The 17,374-nt window shown below is 43.0% G+C and overlaps 1 protein-coding gene across 1 annotated transcript in view; it reads right to left on the bottom strand.

Moving 5' to 3' along the window:
* LOC308309004 (uncharacterized protein) overlaps positions 1–17,134 on the bottom strand; it is a 93,412-nt gene extending 76,278 nt beyond the window's left edge. The window contains exons 1-3 of the mRNA XM_080754459.1: positions 17,078–17,134; positions 16,162–16,790; positions 15,124–15,360 (exon numbers count right to left, since the gene is read on the bottom strand). Of these exons, the coding sequence (XP_080610585.1) occupies positions 15,124–15,360; positions 16,162–16,626 (702 nt within the window). The 5' untranslated portion in view covers positions 16,627–16,790; positions 17,078–17,134. The remainder of the gene's footprint in view (positions 1–15,123; positions 15,361–16,161; positions 16,791–17,077) is intronic.
* Positions 17,135–17,374: the final 240 nt, after the last annotated feature.

Genomic DNA, 17,374 nt, shown 5'->3' on the forward strand with positions numbered 1-17,374 from the left:
TGTTGGGGGCTTTGTCAGAGTACCCATTGTACCCATCTGTCTGTGTCACTCGTGTCCCAATTGTAAATCCCCATATACTGGAGTGACCATATGGGCATATTGATTAGAGTAGACAACACAACAATCTTTTATGCCGTTTTGCTGTTAAACTTTCACGCCCATTCAGTCACATTCAATTGTGTATCTCCTCAGTGTTTGGCTAGTAACAGTTATGCCACATATTTACTTACTTACTTGAAGCCTGAGCTTCATGAAAGCAAGGACATTTCTGTCTGGGCACAAACCGCTAATACACGGGCATGCAGCCTCAAGGACTTGTACACAAATGAGTGGTTTAAGGAGACAGTACAGAGAGAATGAGTGCGGAAACACAGACCATACTTGACAATCGAAATGATTCTAAATAAATAATGAATAGCTAAAAGGCTGAATTACCAGAGGAGGGATCTAAAATCCAGGACACTAATAGAGGTCAGAGGGAGAAACTCTGACAGTTAAAATAAAAGGAACTGTGTAGATGGGGAAAACATGTTGGTGCAATTTTACGATACGTACAATCGACCAGGGCGTCTTGCGATGAAAACCCAATCTGTCACACCAGCCTCAAGAGCTTCATTGGCCATTCATCTTTTAGCGGCTCCACAGGCGAAGGTTAATACCCACAGACAGGAGGGAGCGATACAAGACACCAACACTCCACTAAAAGAAATTACCACTTTCACTGAACACCGAGGCGTGCATGCCTGAAATGCTTCTCCATCTACAACACCCGTTTTCACAAATTTACAACAAGGTTGTGTGGTCGGACAGAAACACGCTAATCCAATTAAATGAGCATCAATTATGCAACTTCAGAGAGAGAAAGAGTGTGCAGGATGGAGAAAGACATTCCAGACAGATCTTCACAAGTACTGTACAGTATACGTGTATGCCATCTCCCTTGCGGCAGGGGATGGGAGGGGAAGGGGGGGGGGGGTTCCATTGCATACAGACTATAACAAAAAAAATCATTGGCTGATGCAGAATGAAAGGAGTGGCTAAACAGAGCCCGGAGGAGATGAACAAACGACTTGCAGGAATGTACATGCATTGCAGACAACGCTCCACTGTGTTGGAATAAGTTGATTACCTAAGTTCACAGTATATATGTAAATATGCATGCACACTCACTGTATAAACCTAAAGCAAGTGTGTGGGTGTGTGTGGGTGGGTGTGTGTTTGTGTGTGTGTGTGTGTGTGTGTGTGGGGGGGGGGGGGGGGGGGTGATCATCAGTTCTGATCGGTACAGCGCATATAACCTTGCTTGATGTTATGGACTTGGCAACTAAACGTTTTAGGTAGGATTTTTTATCTGACAAGTGTGTTTGCTGGGAAGGCCAGACATGAAACCAAATGTTCCATTTGTATGAAACAACCCCAATTAGTAAAGACACTAAATTTGCCTCGCTAGTCGCTCCTAGCTATTCCTAGCAAGCAAGGGGAATTTGAAAGAGCATAAACTAGTACACAGTAAAATCCTGAGTGACAATTTCACCAGTTTTTTGGGGGGAATCCTCAAACGGTTTTAAGATTTTCAAAACAAAGGAAATCCTATATTAAAATTGGCTAATGGGAGGGCGGACTGGCGGACCACGTCACTCTGACATAAAGCCAATACACCCATATATAGGCATGTCACTATGACTCGTACATCACCATAAACAAATCAGATATGCCCATATACTACAGTATAGGCATATATGAAAGATCCTGTTGTAGAGCCACAGGTCCGACCACTATGCCCATAAATGGGCATGCCAATATACAGGGTATGAGCATATACTAATGACATCAGGGATCTGTATATAGGGACAAGGGTAGACAGACACATACAGAGATCTCCATATATGGGCAAAAAGGGACATAAAAACAGGTACAACAGGTACTCTGACAAAGCCCCTGACACATATGACTGATTGGCAGTGTGACATAGGTGTGTAGGCCCGAACTCTATGTGTTCTGTGGTTAAATCTGGCACTCATGATGAGAGGTGTAAGGCCATGATTGGACAGCAAAATCTTTGTCACCATAAGTGTCACCCAGTAGGTACTAGACTAGTTCCAAATGGAGCTTGCCCAGAAGGGTGCGACTTGGCTGTCAAGAATTGGCACACATTTGCGACTGCTTATTGTTCGGTTTGTCGATGTGTTGCTAGAGCACCACGTGTACGCGTTCACTTTTCATGCCAACACTGATGTCATTTAAGGTCTCAAGATGCCAATCACATGACATGAGAAAGCAACTTTGTGATGAGGCCACTCGTTGGCAGAAATAGGCCAAGAACAAGGTAGGATCAGGAAACGAGGCATAAGCATGATGGCTTGCAGATTCACAAGGAAATTAGAGGTAGCGATGATCAAATACAAACAAGCTAAACCTGTAGTCAGACAGGTTTTCATTCAAACCCGAACCCTAACCCTAAAGGCCACTTTTAACCGCACAGATTCGGCGACGATTCTGCGGCGGAAGGCGGCGGAAAGCGTCTGTTGCCGAACGGGAGCTCATCGTCAGGTTTTCGGCAGCGGGTCGGGAACCTTATCGACCGAAAACTGGAAAACTGGACTTGCTCAGTTTTGTTCAGTCGCCCCTCGCCGTCGGTAAGATTGAGGGAGTTGTAGAATAGTTTACTACTGCTCCAAAACCAAGCCAAAACAAGCCAGAGACATTTTCCCGTCGCATATTTTTACTAAATACCATATTCTCAATCTCAACTCTCAATTCCTATTCCAATCGGATCCAAAGCAAAGCTAGTAGTAGGCTAGTAATAGTCCATCAAGTGCCCGTGTTGTTGTTTTCTTTTTTTTCCTCCTCTGCACGGAGAACAGAGCTGCCTCCGGCCGGGTTAGGGTTGCCAGATTCTGTGAGTGAAATACGCGACCAGGTCTATGAAAATAAGCCCAAAAGCGCGACCAGTTTCACCTCTGAACTCTATTACATTAGTTATTTTATAAAATAATGTTGAAAGCAAGGCCAAATAAGCAACTACACTTCAGAAACAAGCCCAAACAAAAGCAACCCACATCTAGCAACATTATAGGAAAACAGGATCAACGTTGCTTATAAGGAGCAGACCTGGCACCACTGCCATACAGTAACTACAGTCGGCGTCGTCTGAAAAAAATAAAATAAAAAATAAGTGCTTAGTTTTTTGCAGTTCTTTGCAGTCTGTGTACAGTCAGAAGGAGTCTCCTGTAGGCTGTTTGGTGTGTAGACACCTTAACCCTAACCCAAACTCGAATGCAAGGAGATTAAGGCTTTTTAAAGATACAATGAGCATACGTACACTAGCATTAACGACTTGTGATTTTTGCAAGTCGACTCGACTGAGTAAAATGTTGAGTTGATCACATCACATCACATCACACACGACCCCCCAATTATTTTGGGGGGTCACCAGATGATTAACTCAACTGTAAACAAACCAACATAAGGTCTAAGTGTATGGAGGGTATCTTCACATTTCTAAAGTGCCAATTTAAGGACTTTTTAATACCTAAAAAATGGCAAATTAAACATTATCCAAATTGTCAAATATATAGAGGCAGAAATAGCCGATCTACATGCTCATAACGCCTTGCATCGCGAGGCGTTGTGAGCATGTAGATCTGCTATTTTCACAATAGAAAGTATTTTATTTTTTGGAGCCGTGTGCAAAGCACATGAGCTCCCTCTGAGTGGCAATGTGTGTCCTCACCAGAGTCTGTGTCCAGTCAAGAATGAACAGGATCTGCCCATGCGCAATTCTTTGGATGGGATTTATGTCACTTTGAAGTGAGCCGATTTTTTGGATGGGATTTATGTCACTTTGAAGTGAGCCGATTTTTTGGATGGGATTTATGTCACTTTGACGTGAGCCGATTTTTTGGATGGGATTTATGTCACTTTGAAGTGAGCCGATTTTTTGGATGGGATTTATGTCACTTTGAAGTGAGCCGAATCTCTGGGATCCGTTCTTTTCAAAGAGCCGTTCAAAAGTTATTTATTTTGTAAATACTTTGTAGATTTTGATTATAATTACAAATCACTTCAATCAAAAACATAGACCTGGAACTGCTCAAATTCACGGCTCCACTTCGAACCGAGGTTTGATTTTTTATTCAACTTCGACTTTCGACTTTCTCTGGTGGGAGTCGACTTGTGTAATGAAGTCGACTTGTCGACTTTTTCGTTAATGCCCTAATAGCCGGGGACCACAGGCCCAAAAGCTCAAAGAATAGGGTTTTACCTGTGACGTCATGACATACTTTTTATTTTTGTTTTTTCTATTCATTTGGTCATTAAGGTACACAGAATGAGAGGCCTGCTCTGCCGGAAACTCTGCGAAAAAAGGTTATGGCCATTTGTATATTCACTCCATCGACTTCAATATACAGGAAAGAAACACACCAAAAACAATATGCTTTAAGTAGCATGTGAGGGGTCAAACTAGGGGTTCTTGATGTTTCTGAATCCATTGCAAGCATTTGTTTTGCATGAAATACATTCCTTGGCTAGAAAACGGACCAAAATAACGGTGAAAAGTGATGACTCATCACTTTTCACAGGTTTGAGAGGCTGAAATCTAGCCCAAGGAATGTTTTTCATGCAAAACAAATGCTTGCAATGGATTCAGAATCATGAAGAACCCTTAGTTTGACCCCTCACATGCTACTTTTTTTGGTGTTTTTTTTTTCCAGTATAGTGAAGTCAATGGGAAACTTTTTTTCGCTGTGTTTCCGGCAGAGCAGGCCTCTCATTCTGTGTACCTTATTTACTAAATTAATAGGAAAAACTAAAATTTGGAGTATGTTATGACATCACAGGTCTTCTCTCATTTTGGCACAGTGGCTCCCCGGCTATAACGTACACACAGGGGGGGACAATAGCTTCTGCACATCAGCACCAATGAACACCACAAATCTTCCAAATATGAATTTACTGAATCTGAATGTCTGTCTGTCTGTCTCTGCCGGTCTGATGTCCGTCTGTACGCTGACGTCATAGTACTGACCTCACAGACTGGCCTGGACACGCATAAAAGACGTAAGACAGAGATAAGAGATCTCCATATAATGTATGGGCATGAAAGGGACACAGGCAGACAGACGGATACAACGGGTATTGTACAGCTGGACGTCAATGGTGACTATTCTGCCCAACGGGCATCGATCTAGTAATAATAAATGAAGGGGACCTCTTAACAGGTCCCTAGCACAGTTTTTTTTTGAAGGTATAGGATATGGTGCTCTGCCATTTATGTTGCTTGTGCAAATGCTGTACTATGTGGGTAAACACAAAATATGTAGCCTCCTTGTCCTCAACAACATGCCGAAAACACACACACACACACACACACACACACACACACACACACACACACACACACACACACACACACACACACACACACACACACACACACACACACACACACACACACACACACACACACACACACACACACACACACACCCCATCAAAGTGTTGGCTTGATAAAATCATCTTTGCCTTTGTTTAGTAGAACGAATTAAAGATCAAGGCTTCAGATCCTTTGGCAGGTTAACACCACATTTTGATTCAATTTCAAGCGTTTAACTGCACCCTTGGCCTGTTTCACTGGGCCAAGGGTTCACCATGTTTTCAATGTTACTCCAGTCCTTTTGATGCATGACAGACTGTGGCCTATTTGTTGATTCTAAGACTAAACATTTCAAAATAATCATGCATATGAATCTGATTTTCAATTTGAGCGTTCCTTTTTATACTGAAAAGGCAAATCGATTCAACAATGTTGACATTCATATGTTTCAGTCATTCATTTAATTTGAAAAATGTAGCCTTATTTTAGTTTGATTTGCCACAATAATTTATTTTTTATTTTTTATTCTGAGTTAGTGAAATGCATCAGCAAGAAGCACCAGAATACCAATGAAGGTCTAGTATTCAAATAGCTTTTGGATGCCCTAAGGCCTAGGCCTGACATAATCAGTTAGTCAAAATTTAAATTCGCCTCATGTAAAGTCACAACGGGAGAGACAAGGGTTTGTCATGAATAAAATAATGGACAAATATTGGCTTCCTTTCCCCTTTTTTTTACCCTCCCAACCTTTTTAATTGTCTGCAGCACTTCACACTCACTGCCCTGTGTTAGTTCCACTCTAAGAGTTATACTCCTTCGTAGCTAATCTACAGGCTTACACGTGTTCCATCGCAATGCGTTGTGAGCTTGTAGATGGGCTATTGTCGACGTGCGACACCGCCATGCAACAAGGTATACATCGGGCTTTAAATTAACATTTATCTACAGCTCCTACAGATGTACGATGTGTTTCTCTGATACTCTAGTGACACTTATCCGGATAATAATGTCTGTTTGGGTTCCATCATGGAACCTTGCACAATCCACAGAGTCAGTGCCTTAAACCTGTTATCTTCATCAGTCCATCAGCGTGCAACCACTCGTATGAAATAGGCTGAGCTTATTTGTGTTTTGGCTTCGATCCAAATCATGTCTGAAGGAACTTTTCAGCTGGAGGCCTCCTACAACAAAAGAGGGGTTTGAGTTCACACAGTACATATCTATTTTGAAAGAGGTTTGGAAAAAAGAAAAGATATATATATACAGCTTATACACCATGGTAAACGTATAGTATAGTTAAAATAAAGGTTCTTGTTTAGCTACTTGATATTCCTCAGTGACTTACTTTCATTATCAGCACTCACTTGCTGATAGTGTTCCTGGGACTTGTTACGATTGCATACAGAGCAACGAAGACAACACAGACTGAGAAGTGTGCTGTGTGAGCTCATAAATATTTATAAAGAAAGATAAGAATTGCCTGAGAGTGAAAGGAGTGAAAGTATGGGTTTTATTAATCTAATTATTCCATTCTAATTAATACAGACAGACAGGCTCTAATCTAATGCCCCATCACGCAGAGTGGCCTGAATGGCTGATTCACAGATTCCCGGCAGTCATCATCAACAAACACACAGGAATGTCCAACAAACATGTTCCCCACGCACATACGACACACACACACAGATCAGTAGGGGACAGATCAGCAGACAGGCCCGAATGCATCACTTTCTACTATGCATCTACGGAGTAAATATGTGTTTGTGTGGTGTATGGTTAGTATCTGAATGTGTTTAGTACTCTCATGTTGAGAAGATGTCAGATAGCCAAGTCCCCACACCAACCATAGATGGTGTCTTACGTATTTTCAAAATGGGAGGCATGAAAACGATTTCCCTGTGTCTGTGTGGCACCAACAGCTATTAGCGTAAATCCCAGACAGCAAAATACTACAAGCTGTGTTAAATTGCCTTAACATGCAACAGCTCACGGCGATGCACAAACCATTCATGGTGATGCTGAGAGAATTATAATTATGACAGACAAATGTGAAATTTTCCAAATATTGAAGAGATGGCATAACGTTCTCAAGATGACAGTTCTTTTGAGGTTGAAGAACAATGGAATGACATATGGGTCAGCCTAGGACTAGACTATTCGGTTTGACATCATGTTTGCCTGCAGAGAAAACAGTCAAAGTGCATTTGGTCAAATATTTACATGGTTTACACTTTAGAATGTAGCACGGTAAGTCTAGACAGTTTCATCCAAGGATGATTTACACTTTCTGAAGAGTTGTGCATTCCATTGGCTCAATAAAATAAGACCCTTTTTAAGAAAAGAGTCTTATTGAAAAGACTTATTTTCTGACATAAGACATCTGCAATGGGTGTCTGAATGACTAGGTTAACATATGTACACACCACACAGTATTAATAAAAAATACATCTTTTGCCAATGAAAGTATGAATCGACATCTACAAACTATCAAAAGTGACTGAGAATAAATACACCACTCTACTTATTGGGCCATATCATGATCCTGAGATATCACACAACAAAACCATCGAAACGATAGTTTGTTCATACTTCCCTGTACACCACAGATGTCGAAGCGCACAGTTCTGAGTTAATGATTGAGCACTTGGACAGCCACCATTATCAAACAGGACAGTGAGTAATGTCTCACACAAACATCAAGTCCAAGTGCATCTCTCTAAAATAACTCACTCCGAGGTAAGGGTGTAAGAGGTAATCGAATAACTTAAACCAGTGGTTCTCAAACTTTTTGGGCTCAAGTACCCCCTTTTCCTGATTGCTGAATCCAATCACCCCCTTTAATCGACAAAAAAACATTTTGATTAGAAAATACTGACATCAAAAGTCCAATTTTTATGTCGATATGTTGAAAATAAAAGGTAAGTAGCCTATTGTTTTCTATTCAGTTGTGCTTATCAAAATTCATACTTAATTTGGTTTAAAGTCTTACAGAGCAGCAGGTTCACATACATTTGTCAATGTTTTATCATTAAACAGTAAAATAAATATTTCCATTTTACATTTACTCTCAAGTACCCCCTGTAGTACCTCTGTGTACCCCTAGGGTACACGTACCCCCATTTGAGAAACACTGACTTAAACGATAGTTTTTTTAATACATTTTAATAAGATAATCAGGGGGTAACATTTAAATTATACTTTGTATACATGTATACAATACATACATTTTATGCAAAAATAGAGAATATTAACATTATCGATAGATGCAGCCCTACTACTTAGTACTTTATGTACAGTAACACTGTGAATTGGCGCTCACTTGCTACTGAGTCCACACCCATTTTATTGGGAAGGAAGGGGAAGGAAAAACAACCAAACAGAAGCCTTGAGGGGAAGGGACGCAGGTTCTCCCATATTCACGATTCATGCTCCAGAAGCCCAGACGTGGGGCAGCACAGGTTTTGCATGACTGTGCCTTTTTGGCCTAGCAATGCGGGGGAACATTCTTGCTCTCGAGAACAATCTACACGGAACTCCTTAATAGCCATAACTAAGGAGCACTGACCTAGATAAATGACTGAGGGCACTGAGTGTACAGTACCAAGTTCAAACAATAGCAAACCCTCCCAAAGTCTGACTATGAAACAGAGCTGACAGATGGCATGCTTTTAAAGCCATACTGTGTAAGATGCCCAACTAGTGGTCATTAGCCCTATAGCAAACCGCGGTCGCGTCCGCGTCTTTCGGACGTTTTTCGTACCTTCAGACCCCCGCGTCTGCCTCCACCTCGCTGAGATCTATCTTTTAAGGGGTCCCTTGTTCCTGTGCGTTCAGTAATTCCAGAGATACGGACTCCTTCACCCTGCCTGGTAGGCGAAATTACCTAGAGAAGGGATGGTACAAACGGGCGACAACAAATATGGCTGCCATAGCGACCCCACTTCAAGATGCGCTGTGATTGGCCGGCAGTTGTATAACCCTCGCTGTGATTGGCCGGTAGTGTGATGACGCAATTTTGGCGCGAGATCCGGTCCACGGCAAGGATCTCAGTTTACATACAGAGAAGGCTTTACAGGCTGAAATTCACGGCGCGGATCTTCTAAAACTTTTGTGATTTAATAGTTAGGAGAATTTTAAGATTTGTTTTATAAAAAAAGTTACATAGTACAACTTTAAGCTGATAAAAACTGAACGTGGGATGGGCTGATGCTTTGACAAATGTTATCAGAAACAACTGGATGGCACGGCGTTGATAAAGCATACCTAGCTTTAACATATCGGAAGGAAAGTGTGTGTGTGTGTGTGTGTGTGTGTGTGTGTGTGTGTGTGTGTGTGTGTGTGTGTGTGTGTGCATGGCAGAGACATTTTAGAGGAACAGTACAACACTGTGTTCCCCCCTCCCCATCACCATGTCTCACTGTGACTCTGATCCGGTGATCTGATCCCTCAAGACAGGAAAATGGATGGCCATTCACTGTGGCTACACCTTGTCAGGGTCCACCTTAACAAGGGCTGACGTTTACCCAACATTCCCAACGACATGAACAAAACCATGTGCCACGGCCCATTACGTGGGCGCTGGGTGTTTTATGAAGTGCTGAGAGAGACCCCGACGTGCCCCCGTGGAAAGGGGCCTACCTGCTAACTACTGTACACTGTGCAACCCAGACAAACACTGCTTCCACATTCTTTCCCTTCTTCTTCTTCCCCGTCTGGAATTCCCCCAACTTTCACAGAGGGACTATTGGGACTTTTAAGTATTTAGTCACCCCATGAAACTGTCCCAGTGGCTCTTGTAAACAATCTAGGGACAAAGTCCAATAAGTCAACCAAACAAGAATGTTCTTGGGAAGTCTTTGTATTGCTCCTGCCCTTGGGAGGCCACATTTTATAAAACACTTGTTTCAATTAAACAGAGTTTAACATTCCTGCAGTTTAACCAATAAGTGAAAAGAAGTAGGGTGGATAAACTCCTTGTCCAAATAACTCTTTGCTTACCCAAGTCTGTGATAAAATCCCTGTGGTATTTGCTGTGATGATGTGACCTTCTTTGGGAGAGGGTTTTAAGAGCAAGTGAAACACGCTCCACCCAATGCCAATTTTCCTTTCACGATCCTTTCTACAGATGTGAATGAACGACATCAAAGTCAGTCTAGCGCGGCTCAAGACAAACAACTGTTTGCTTTAAAGCGATGTCATTAAGCCAGTGGTACCATTTCTTCTAGACACCCGTTTCATTTGTCAGTTGCTTATTTTAACTGTCCTATTGCAACACAAAACAAAGCTGCAACAGTCCACTTAAAGGAAGAAAATGTACCATATAGCCCATTAAGGATTAACCCCCCCATATATTTTATTGACCCACAGGGGTCTTAGGCTTGAAATGATCTCTTTGCTCCATGATCTCAAGGTCTACTAAGCTTATAGGTCTGCTATTTTTGCTGAATGCGTGAAGAGCACGCTACATCCATAGGGCAACGTCTAGGCAGGGGCAGTAACAGCAGCAAAAGGTCCCCTGATACCAAATTCATTTCACACAAGGCCATGGTGGCGAGTCTTGCTTGTACAGGGACTGTTTTGAGAGCTGGTGGTGATGAAAATATACATTTGCGAAAGGCTACTTTATCAAAACTCTGTCCAAACCATACATTCTCCAGGGCTCCCATGGGACTGGAGGGGGAGGGGGGTGGCAGGGGGGTCTCAGTACACTGTAACCCCATCTGCTGCTTTGCTATTCACTAACAGTATCTAACTACAGTCTACCTCCAGTACTACAACATAAAGTGATTCCAAAGAGCAAAAGGTACAAATATACAGGGGTTATTTCAGTTTAAACTTTAAAGCTATACTGTGTAAGATGCTCAACTAGTGGTCAGTAGCCCTATAGCAAACCGCGGTCGCGTCCGCGTCTTTCGGCCGTTTTTCGTACCTTCACACCCCCGCGCAGAGCCCTAGTTGTCAGCAAGTGTACATCGTACAGCTCTGAACCTTTCAGTGACACTGCTGTGTGCTGATGAATAGCCAGTGTGTTCTGGACACTCCAGTCCAGCAGCAGGAGCAGCCTTTATCAGGGAGATTCAGTCCTCAACATAAAAAGTTCACGCTCCTCTGGCTGAGTGTCTGCCCACGGCCTCATAACTCACAGAGGGCCATCTCTAAAACAATGAGAAGCATAAATGAGGTCTGGAACAGGTCGCGGTCAATGGGAAACGTGAAACGGACACAACCCCTGTGTCTTGGGTGGGGTAACGGTCAAAGACCACAGACACACTATCCGTCTAACGTTTAAGTAATTCCCAAAACGAATTGTCCTAAAAACCCATCCCTAAGTAATCACTGTGACAGGCTGAGACGTGAGGAGGGAGTGCTTGTTTCGGTTCACAAGGTAACCTGTTCTGTCCACAACAACTTGCCAAGTTGCCAACTTGGACTGCACACTCTTTGACACGCCGGGTCATCGGATTCTCACTGCGGGCACCTCACAACCTCACTGTTTGTGCACCATCCTTGTTTTCAACTGATTTAAAAAGTCATGCATTTATTGTCAGATGGTGCACATATGCAGGACGTTGAGTGAACCAAAATGAACGTTTCGCAAAACAACTGGTTGGAAATCACTTAGACACATCTGAGAGGGGAGGAAGAAAGCAGACACCTTCCTGGAATGTGGGAGGCGGTATTGATTGACGCTATGCAGACCGGACCAGAGTGTTTGCTCCAGTTAAGTATGAAGCTATTATCAGGCCATTATTGCACCCAACAGTCAGAAGATTGGGTTCCCCGTTTGCTCTGCAATCCCACTCAACAGCTATTGTGCTGTACAGAGCAAGCGGGAAGATAATCCCAGTGTACCTATTCATACCCATTCACTCCTTTTCAGAGCAGAAAATGAACTTCTGTGAAGTGTTTTCATTTGTAGACAGCATGTGTGGAAAATGGCAACTCTATATACTGTACTGTAGGTTTACGGGTAGTTGTGTACATTTCTCAGTGAGAAGATATTAGCAGCGGAGAGACACCCACTCATCTCCATATTTGGGCAAAAATCTCCATATTTGGGACATATAAATAAGTACACACACAGACATACTCTCTTGGACAAAGCTGGAGCCTTCTCTGGCATGTTTACAAAGCTCAAGTCTGTTGTAAAAATCTAATAATCATATTGATACAAACTGACATCCACCAGAGAGTGGTCCGTCAGAATGCACCGACGCGAGTAGTGCTAGATTGGATGGGCTGGAGGGAGGGGGAGCACTCGTCTTGTTTCACGCTCAACTGAATAAAGAATCCTTTTACATGCATGATTTTTTATAGCACTTGAAAACAAGGCAGACTTCGATGAAATGTCGTCCAAGCTTACAAGCCGTGATGCATAGGTTATCAACCGTTTTGAAATTGCACATGTACTGTACACACAGGATGTTGAACAAACAAGACATCTCAAAAACGGATTGAATTTCTGTGTGATATGCTGTGCACCTTCATGCTCCCCAGAGAATGAATCTTAATGATTGTGTGGCCTTTTATCTAGCGCCACCCTTAGGCCAAAACGTTCCACTTGCAAACAAGACATCTCTAATGGCAGAGTGCAGGGATCTAAGGATGGCACTGATGGTTAGAGGCAGGGCAATAAATATCCTGCATTTAAAACTATATATTATATAGTTTTAAATGCAGGATATTCAAATAATATGGATGGGGAGAAAAACAGTAATTTATGTTTCATAAACCATAAATATGTTTTAGAAATGTGGAAAAAAGGTGTTTGCACAGCTAAATCTGTCCTTGCCCCAATGTCCAGCTGAGCAGTTTGTGATGTCAGGAGTGGAAAAGGTCCATGCTGGTAAATACTAGGTATATAGCTATAGTGTCTTCCTGTCTCTCCCACTCTTTAGTCATTCGAAAATAAATGTTTTAGGTTGGGACACCAACCAATGTTATGGGGTGACTCCTGTAACTGAAATAACAATTAGAATATAGAGGTAGATAAAGCTTTAACTTGACAAAAACACCACCTTTAAGTGGGAACATCAGTACTGCCCTATCAGGTTCCCGCGACCCCTGCGACAAATAGTTAGAGAACCGCTGATATAAGTGTGAAGACAGCGAGAGATCTGCATGCACGCTTACACACACACACACACACACACACACACACACACACACACACACACACACACACACACACACACACACACACACACACACACACACACACACACACACACACACACACACACACACACACACACACACACACACACACACACACACACACACACACACACACACACACGTGGTTATGGTCTGAATGTCGTGTGCAATCTTGCGTTGTAAAGAGCATGCAAGTGTATGTTATAGAACCACAACATCCGGGTAGGTAACTCAATTCGATAGGCAAGCAACTCTGGTGTAACAACATCCGGGTAGGTCCAAAGCGCTTTCACAGTGTACTTCACATACACCCATTTACACAACGATGGCGGAGGAAACCATCAGGGGTTCAGTGTCTTGCTCAAGGACACTAGTCAGGAGGAGCCAGGAATCGAACCTGGAACCTTCAAATTCCAAGAACTCTGCTCTATTTGTAATCTTCAAAAGATTACAAATGAAGGCACAACTGAAATGTCTCTTAGGTTAACGATAGGAAACTCTTCCAGGGCTCTTTGTATAAACTGTGCTTAGACCACACTACAGCATTCCAGAGGAGATCAGACTTTCAGTCGTTAGATCAAACTCCACCTCCTCTTTTTCAATGTCTTAACACAATCAAATCAACCTTTTCAATCAAATCAAACCTTATAGAGCACCTTTAACACAACCTTATTTGACCAAAGTTCTGCACAGGTAAATACTGTACATCAAAACAAAGAACAGAAAAGCATAATCAGCTGTCTGTGGGCACAATCAAACATATCTGGCACTGCACAACCCAAAGTGCTGAAACCTAGCATTACAGTCTGGCTTGTGCCAAGTTCTAAAGCTCTTCTCTGGCACGACCAGCTGATAACAGGATGCAGAGTGCCAACTGAGACACTGGTCAATCTCCAAGTTGTACTGTCCTAATGGGAACGCGACAGTAATGTTGCTCTGGGTAGCTTTCAAAAGGGAATTGGTCTGTGCGTCTTTGAAACAGAACACCATTTCGTGCCAACATGTATCGTTTCTCAAAATGCACGCAAAAGCAGGTGTGTGGCACCAGCATATACAGTACATGGCCATACAATACATTCACATGTTGGTTGGTATATGATGTAATGGGGATCATCAAAAGAAAAAGTAACAAATAAACAGACATCCGCCACATGATATTATGACAGCATGTGTGTATTCATTTGGAAACCTTATATCAAACATCAAAGTAAAATCCTGGATTTCACTGTGCGGGACAATATGTTCAGTTCAGTAATGATATAGCCCTCTTCCCTCATTCTCTCTCCCTCTCACACACACACACACACACACACCACCACAAGTTTTCATTTCTAACAGGCATGCCTTCCTGAACACAAACTGCTGCAGACAGTTTTATGACTTCTGACACATTATATTAATTATGCTGTGGTCTTCATTGTGTGCTTGTGTGTGTGTGTGTGTGTGTGTGTGTGTGTGTGTGTGTGTGTGTGTGTGTGTGTGTGTGTGTGTGTGTGTGTGTGTGTGTGTGTGTGTGTGAGAGAGAGAGAGAGAGAGAGTGTAGTGTGTGTAAGTGTCATCAGTAAACAAACAGGCCTTGGGTGACTCACCTCATTGGATGGTAAACTGACAACACCTGTTGATCGGCGCTTCTCTCTCAACTTTCTCTTCTCGATCTGTCCCTTGCCCTTCCTTGCACTGGGACCGGCGTTCTTCTTCTCTTTCCCTTTACTGGGGGGTGGCGACGATGGGGTCTCCTTGTCGCTGTCATTCGTACAGACAGTGGTGCTGCTGGGTGTGCTGGCGGCGTCTTGGGGGGAAGCAGCAGCACACAGAACTTTGTCCGCCTGTCAGTGGTGTAAAGCATTGGTTCTCAACCTTTTCAGGCCGCGACCCCCAAAAGAATCATATTTTAACTGTGGATACCCCCCACCCTGACGAGCACTAAGAGTTGAGGCATTACATTTTGTATAACACGGTTTTATTGTGAAAATAGCAGATCTACATGCTCACAACATTTTGGCCAATGTTTAATTTGTCATTTTAGATGTATTAAAGTCCTTAAATTGTCACTTTAGAAATGTGCATTATACCCTCTATACACTTAAATTTGGCTTGTTTGTTTACTGTTGAGTGAGAAAACAATGTTGCACATCAAGTTAATCATCTGGGGACCCCCCAAAATAATTTGGGGTTCCATCCCACAGGTTGAGAACCACAGGTGTAGTAACTAATTGCATTTACTTAAGGACTGTACTTAAGTACAATTTTTAGGTATTTGAACTTTACTGGAGCATTTCCAATTTCCAATTATTTTACTTCTACTCCACTACATCCCAGAGGAAAAATAGTGTACTTTTACTCCACTACAATTATTTGACAACTTTAGTTACTAGATAGGCCTACTTTGTAGATTTTGATTATCATTACAAAACATGCATTTGCATTTCAGCAAAGATCTGCTATTTTCAAAGGATTTTTATACATGTGAAAACTTGTGAAACCGGACATTCTGCACAACAAGTAGGTCTACATTCTACTTTTGGTGCTTCAAGTACATTTTGACACCAACACTTTTGCACTTTTACTAATTTTTCTATACATTGCAGAATTTATATTTTACTTAAAGTAAAAAAAAATGTGATTACTTTTTCCAACACTGCCGCCTGTTGCGGGGTCTTCTTCAGGTTACCTCCCACGGCGGGGTGGTGGGACTCTTCCTCTGGCCTCTTCAGGGCCGAGGAGGAGGCTGAGCGGGTTACGGGGGGCAACGAGGAGGATGACACGCAGTTAACAACACCGGCGGGACCCCCGTTGTTGCTGCTGAGCTCGGTGGTCCCCGGAGCCACCGCGCTGCGTGTGGGTGGTGGTGGTGGTGCTTCACTAGTTTTACTGGCGTTGTTTGTCCCCCCGTGGGACACCACCACACCGCTCGCGTTGCTTGTCCCCCCGTGGGACACCGCCACACCGCCGGCGGCGGCGACAACGTTACCTGTGCACGCGCCGGTGGCCGCGGCTATGTCCCCGAGCATTTTCGCCCTCATTTTCTCCCGTTTAGCCTTCCACTCCTCCAAAAAGTCCGTCGTTGCGTTCGATTTAAATCCGGTTGCCATGATATATTCCTCCCCCCCACCCCCGTCCGTTCCCTCTTCTGCTGTTCACAGGCACGCACAACTTCTTGATGGCGATGTTTGAACTTTCCACTGACTCCACTCAATCAGGAAAACGTGTTCTCGTCCAAAAGACCCCACGTTCCATAAAAGTGATTTATCCGAAGCTATATGGACAGGTAGGAAAAAGATATAGTCAGCCAATCTCTCCAAACAAACTTCAGACAATTTTAATTAAACGGCGCGTTTTAGTGCAGCAGTAGCACCGTAGACAAACCTATAATCATGTTTTGTTATGTACTGCTCAGAAAAGTTGCAAACGTCACCCAAGAAACTTTTCCTGGCTCTAAAGCAATTTGTTTCAAAGTGTACAGAAGGAAGTCATCAGCAGTAAAACTGTGTGTGTGTGTGTGTGTGTGTGTGTGTGTGTGTGTGTGTGTGTGTGTCGACTCACCAATAGTTTTGTCAGTGTCTCAGGTGTGTGAGTGTGTGACCATAGAGTCGCGCTGCTCTGGCACACTTCTCGTCTCACGCAAGGCGCAGCCTACAGGGAACTGCTCTGGCTGCCCCGCTGCACGCTGGCGGAGCACTCCGAACACGGACGAGTACTTCCGAATTAAACCGAGACTGGAAAACAGGCAAGGCCACACCACAAGGGTGGAAACTGTAGAAGTTCAAGTTCAAGTTAATTGTATTAACATAATCTGACAGATTCTGACTACCGATCCGCCCAACTGAGTTGAACACCCTC

The sequence above is a fragment of the Nannobrachium achirus genome (genome assembly GCF_963921795.1).
Source record: "Nannobrachium achirus genome assembly, chromosome: 23".
In the NCBI taxonomy this organism is placed as follows: Eukaryota; Metazoa; Chordata; class Actinopteri; order Myctophiformes; family Myctophidae; genus Nannobrachium; species Nannobrachium achirus.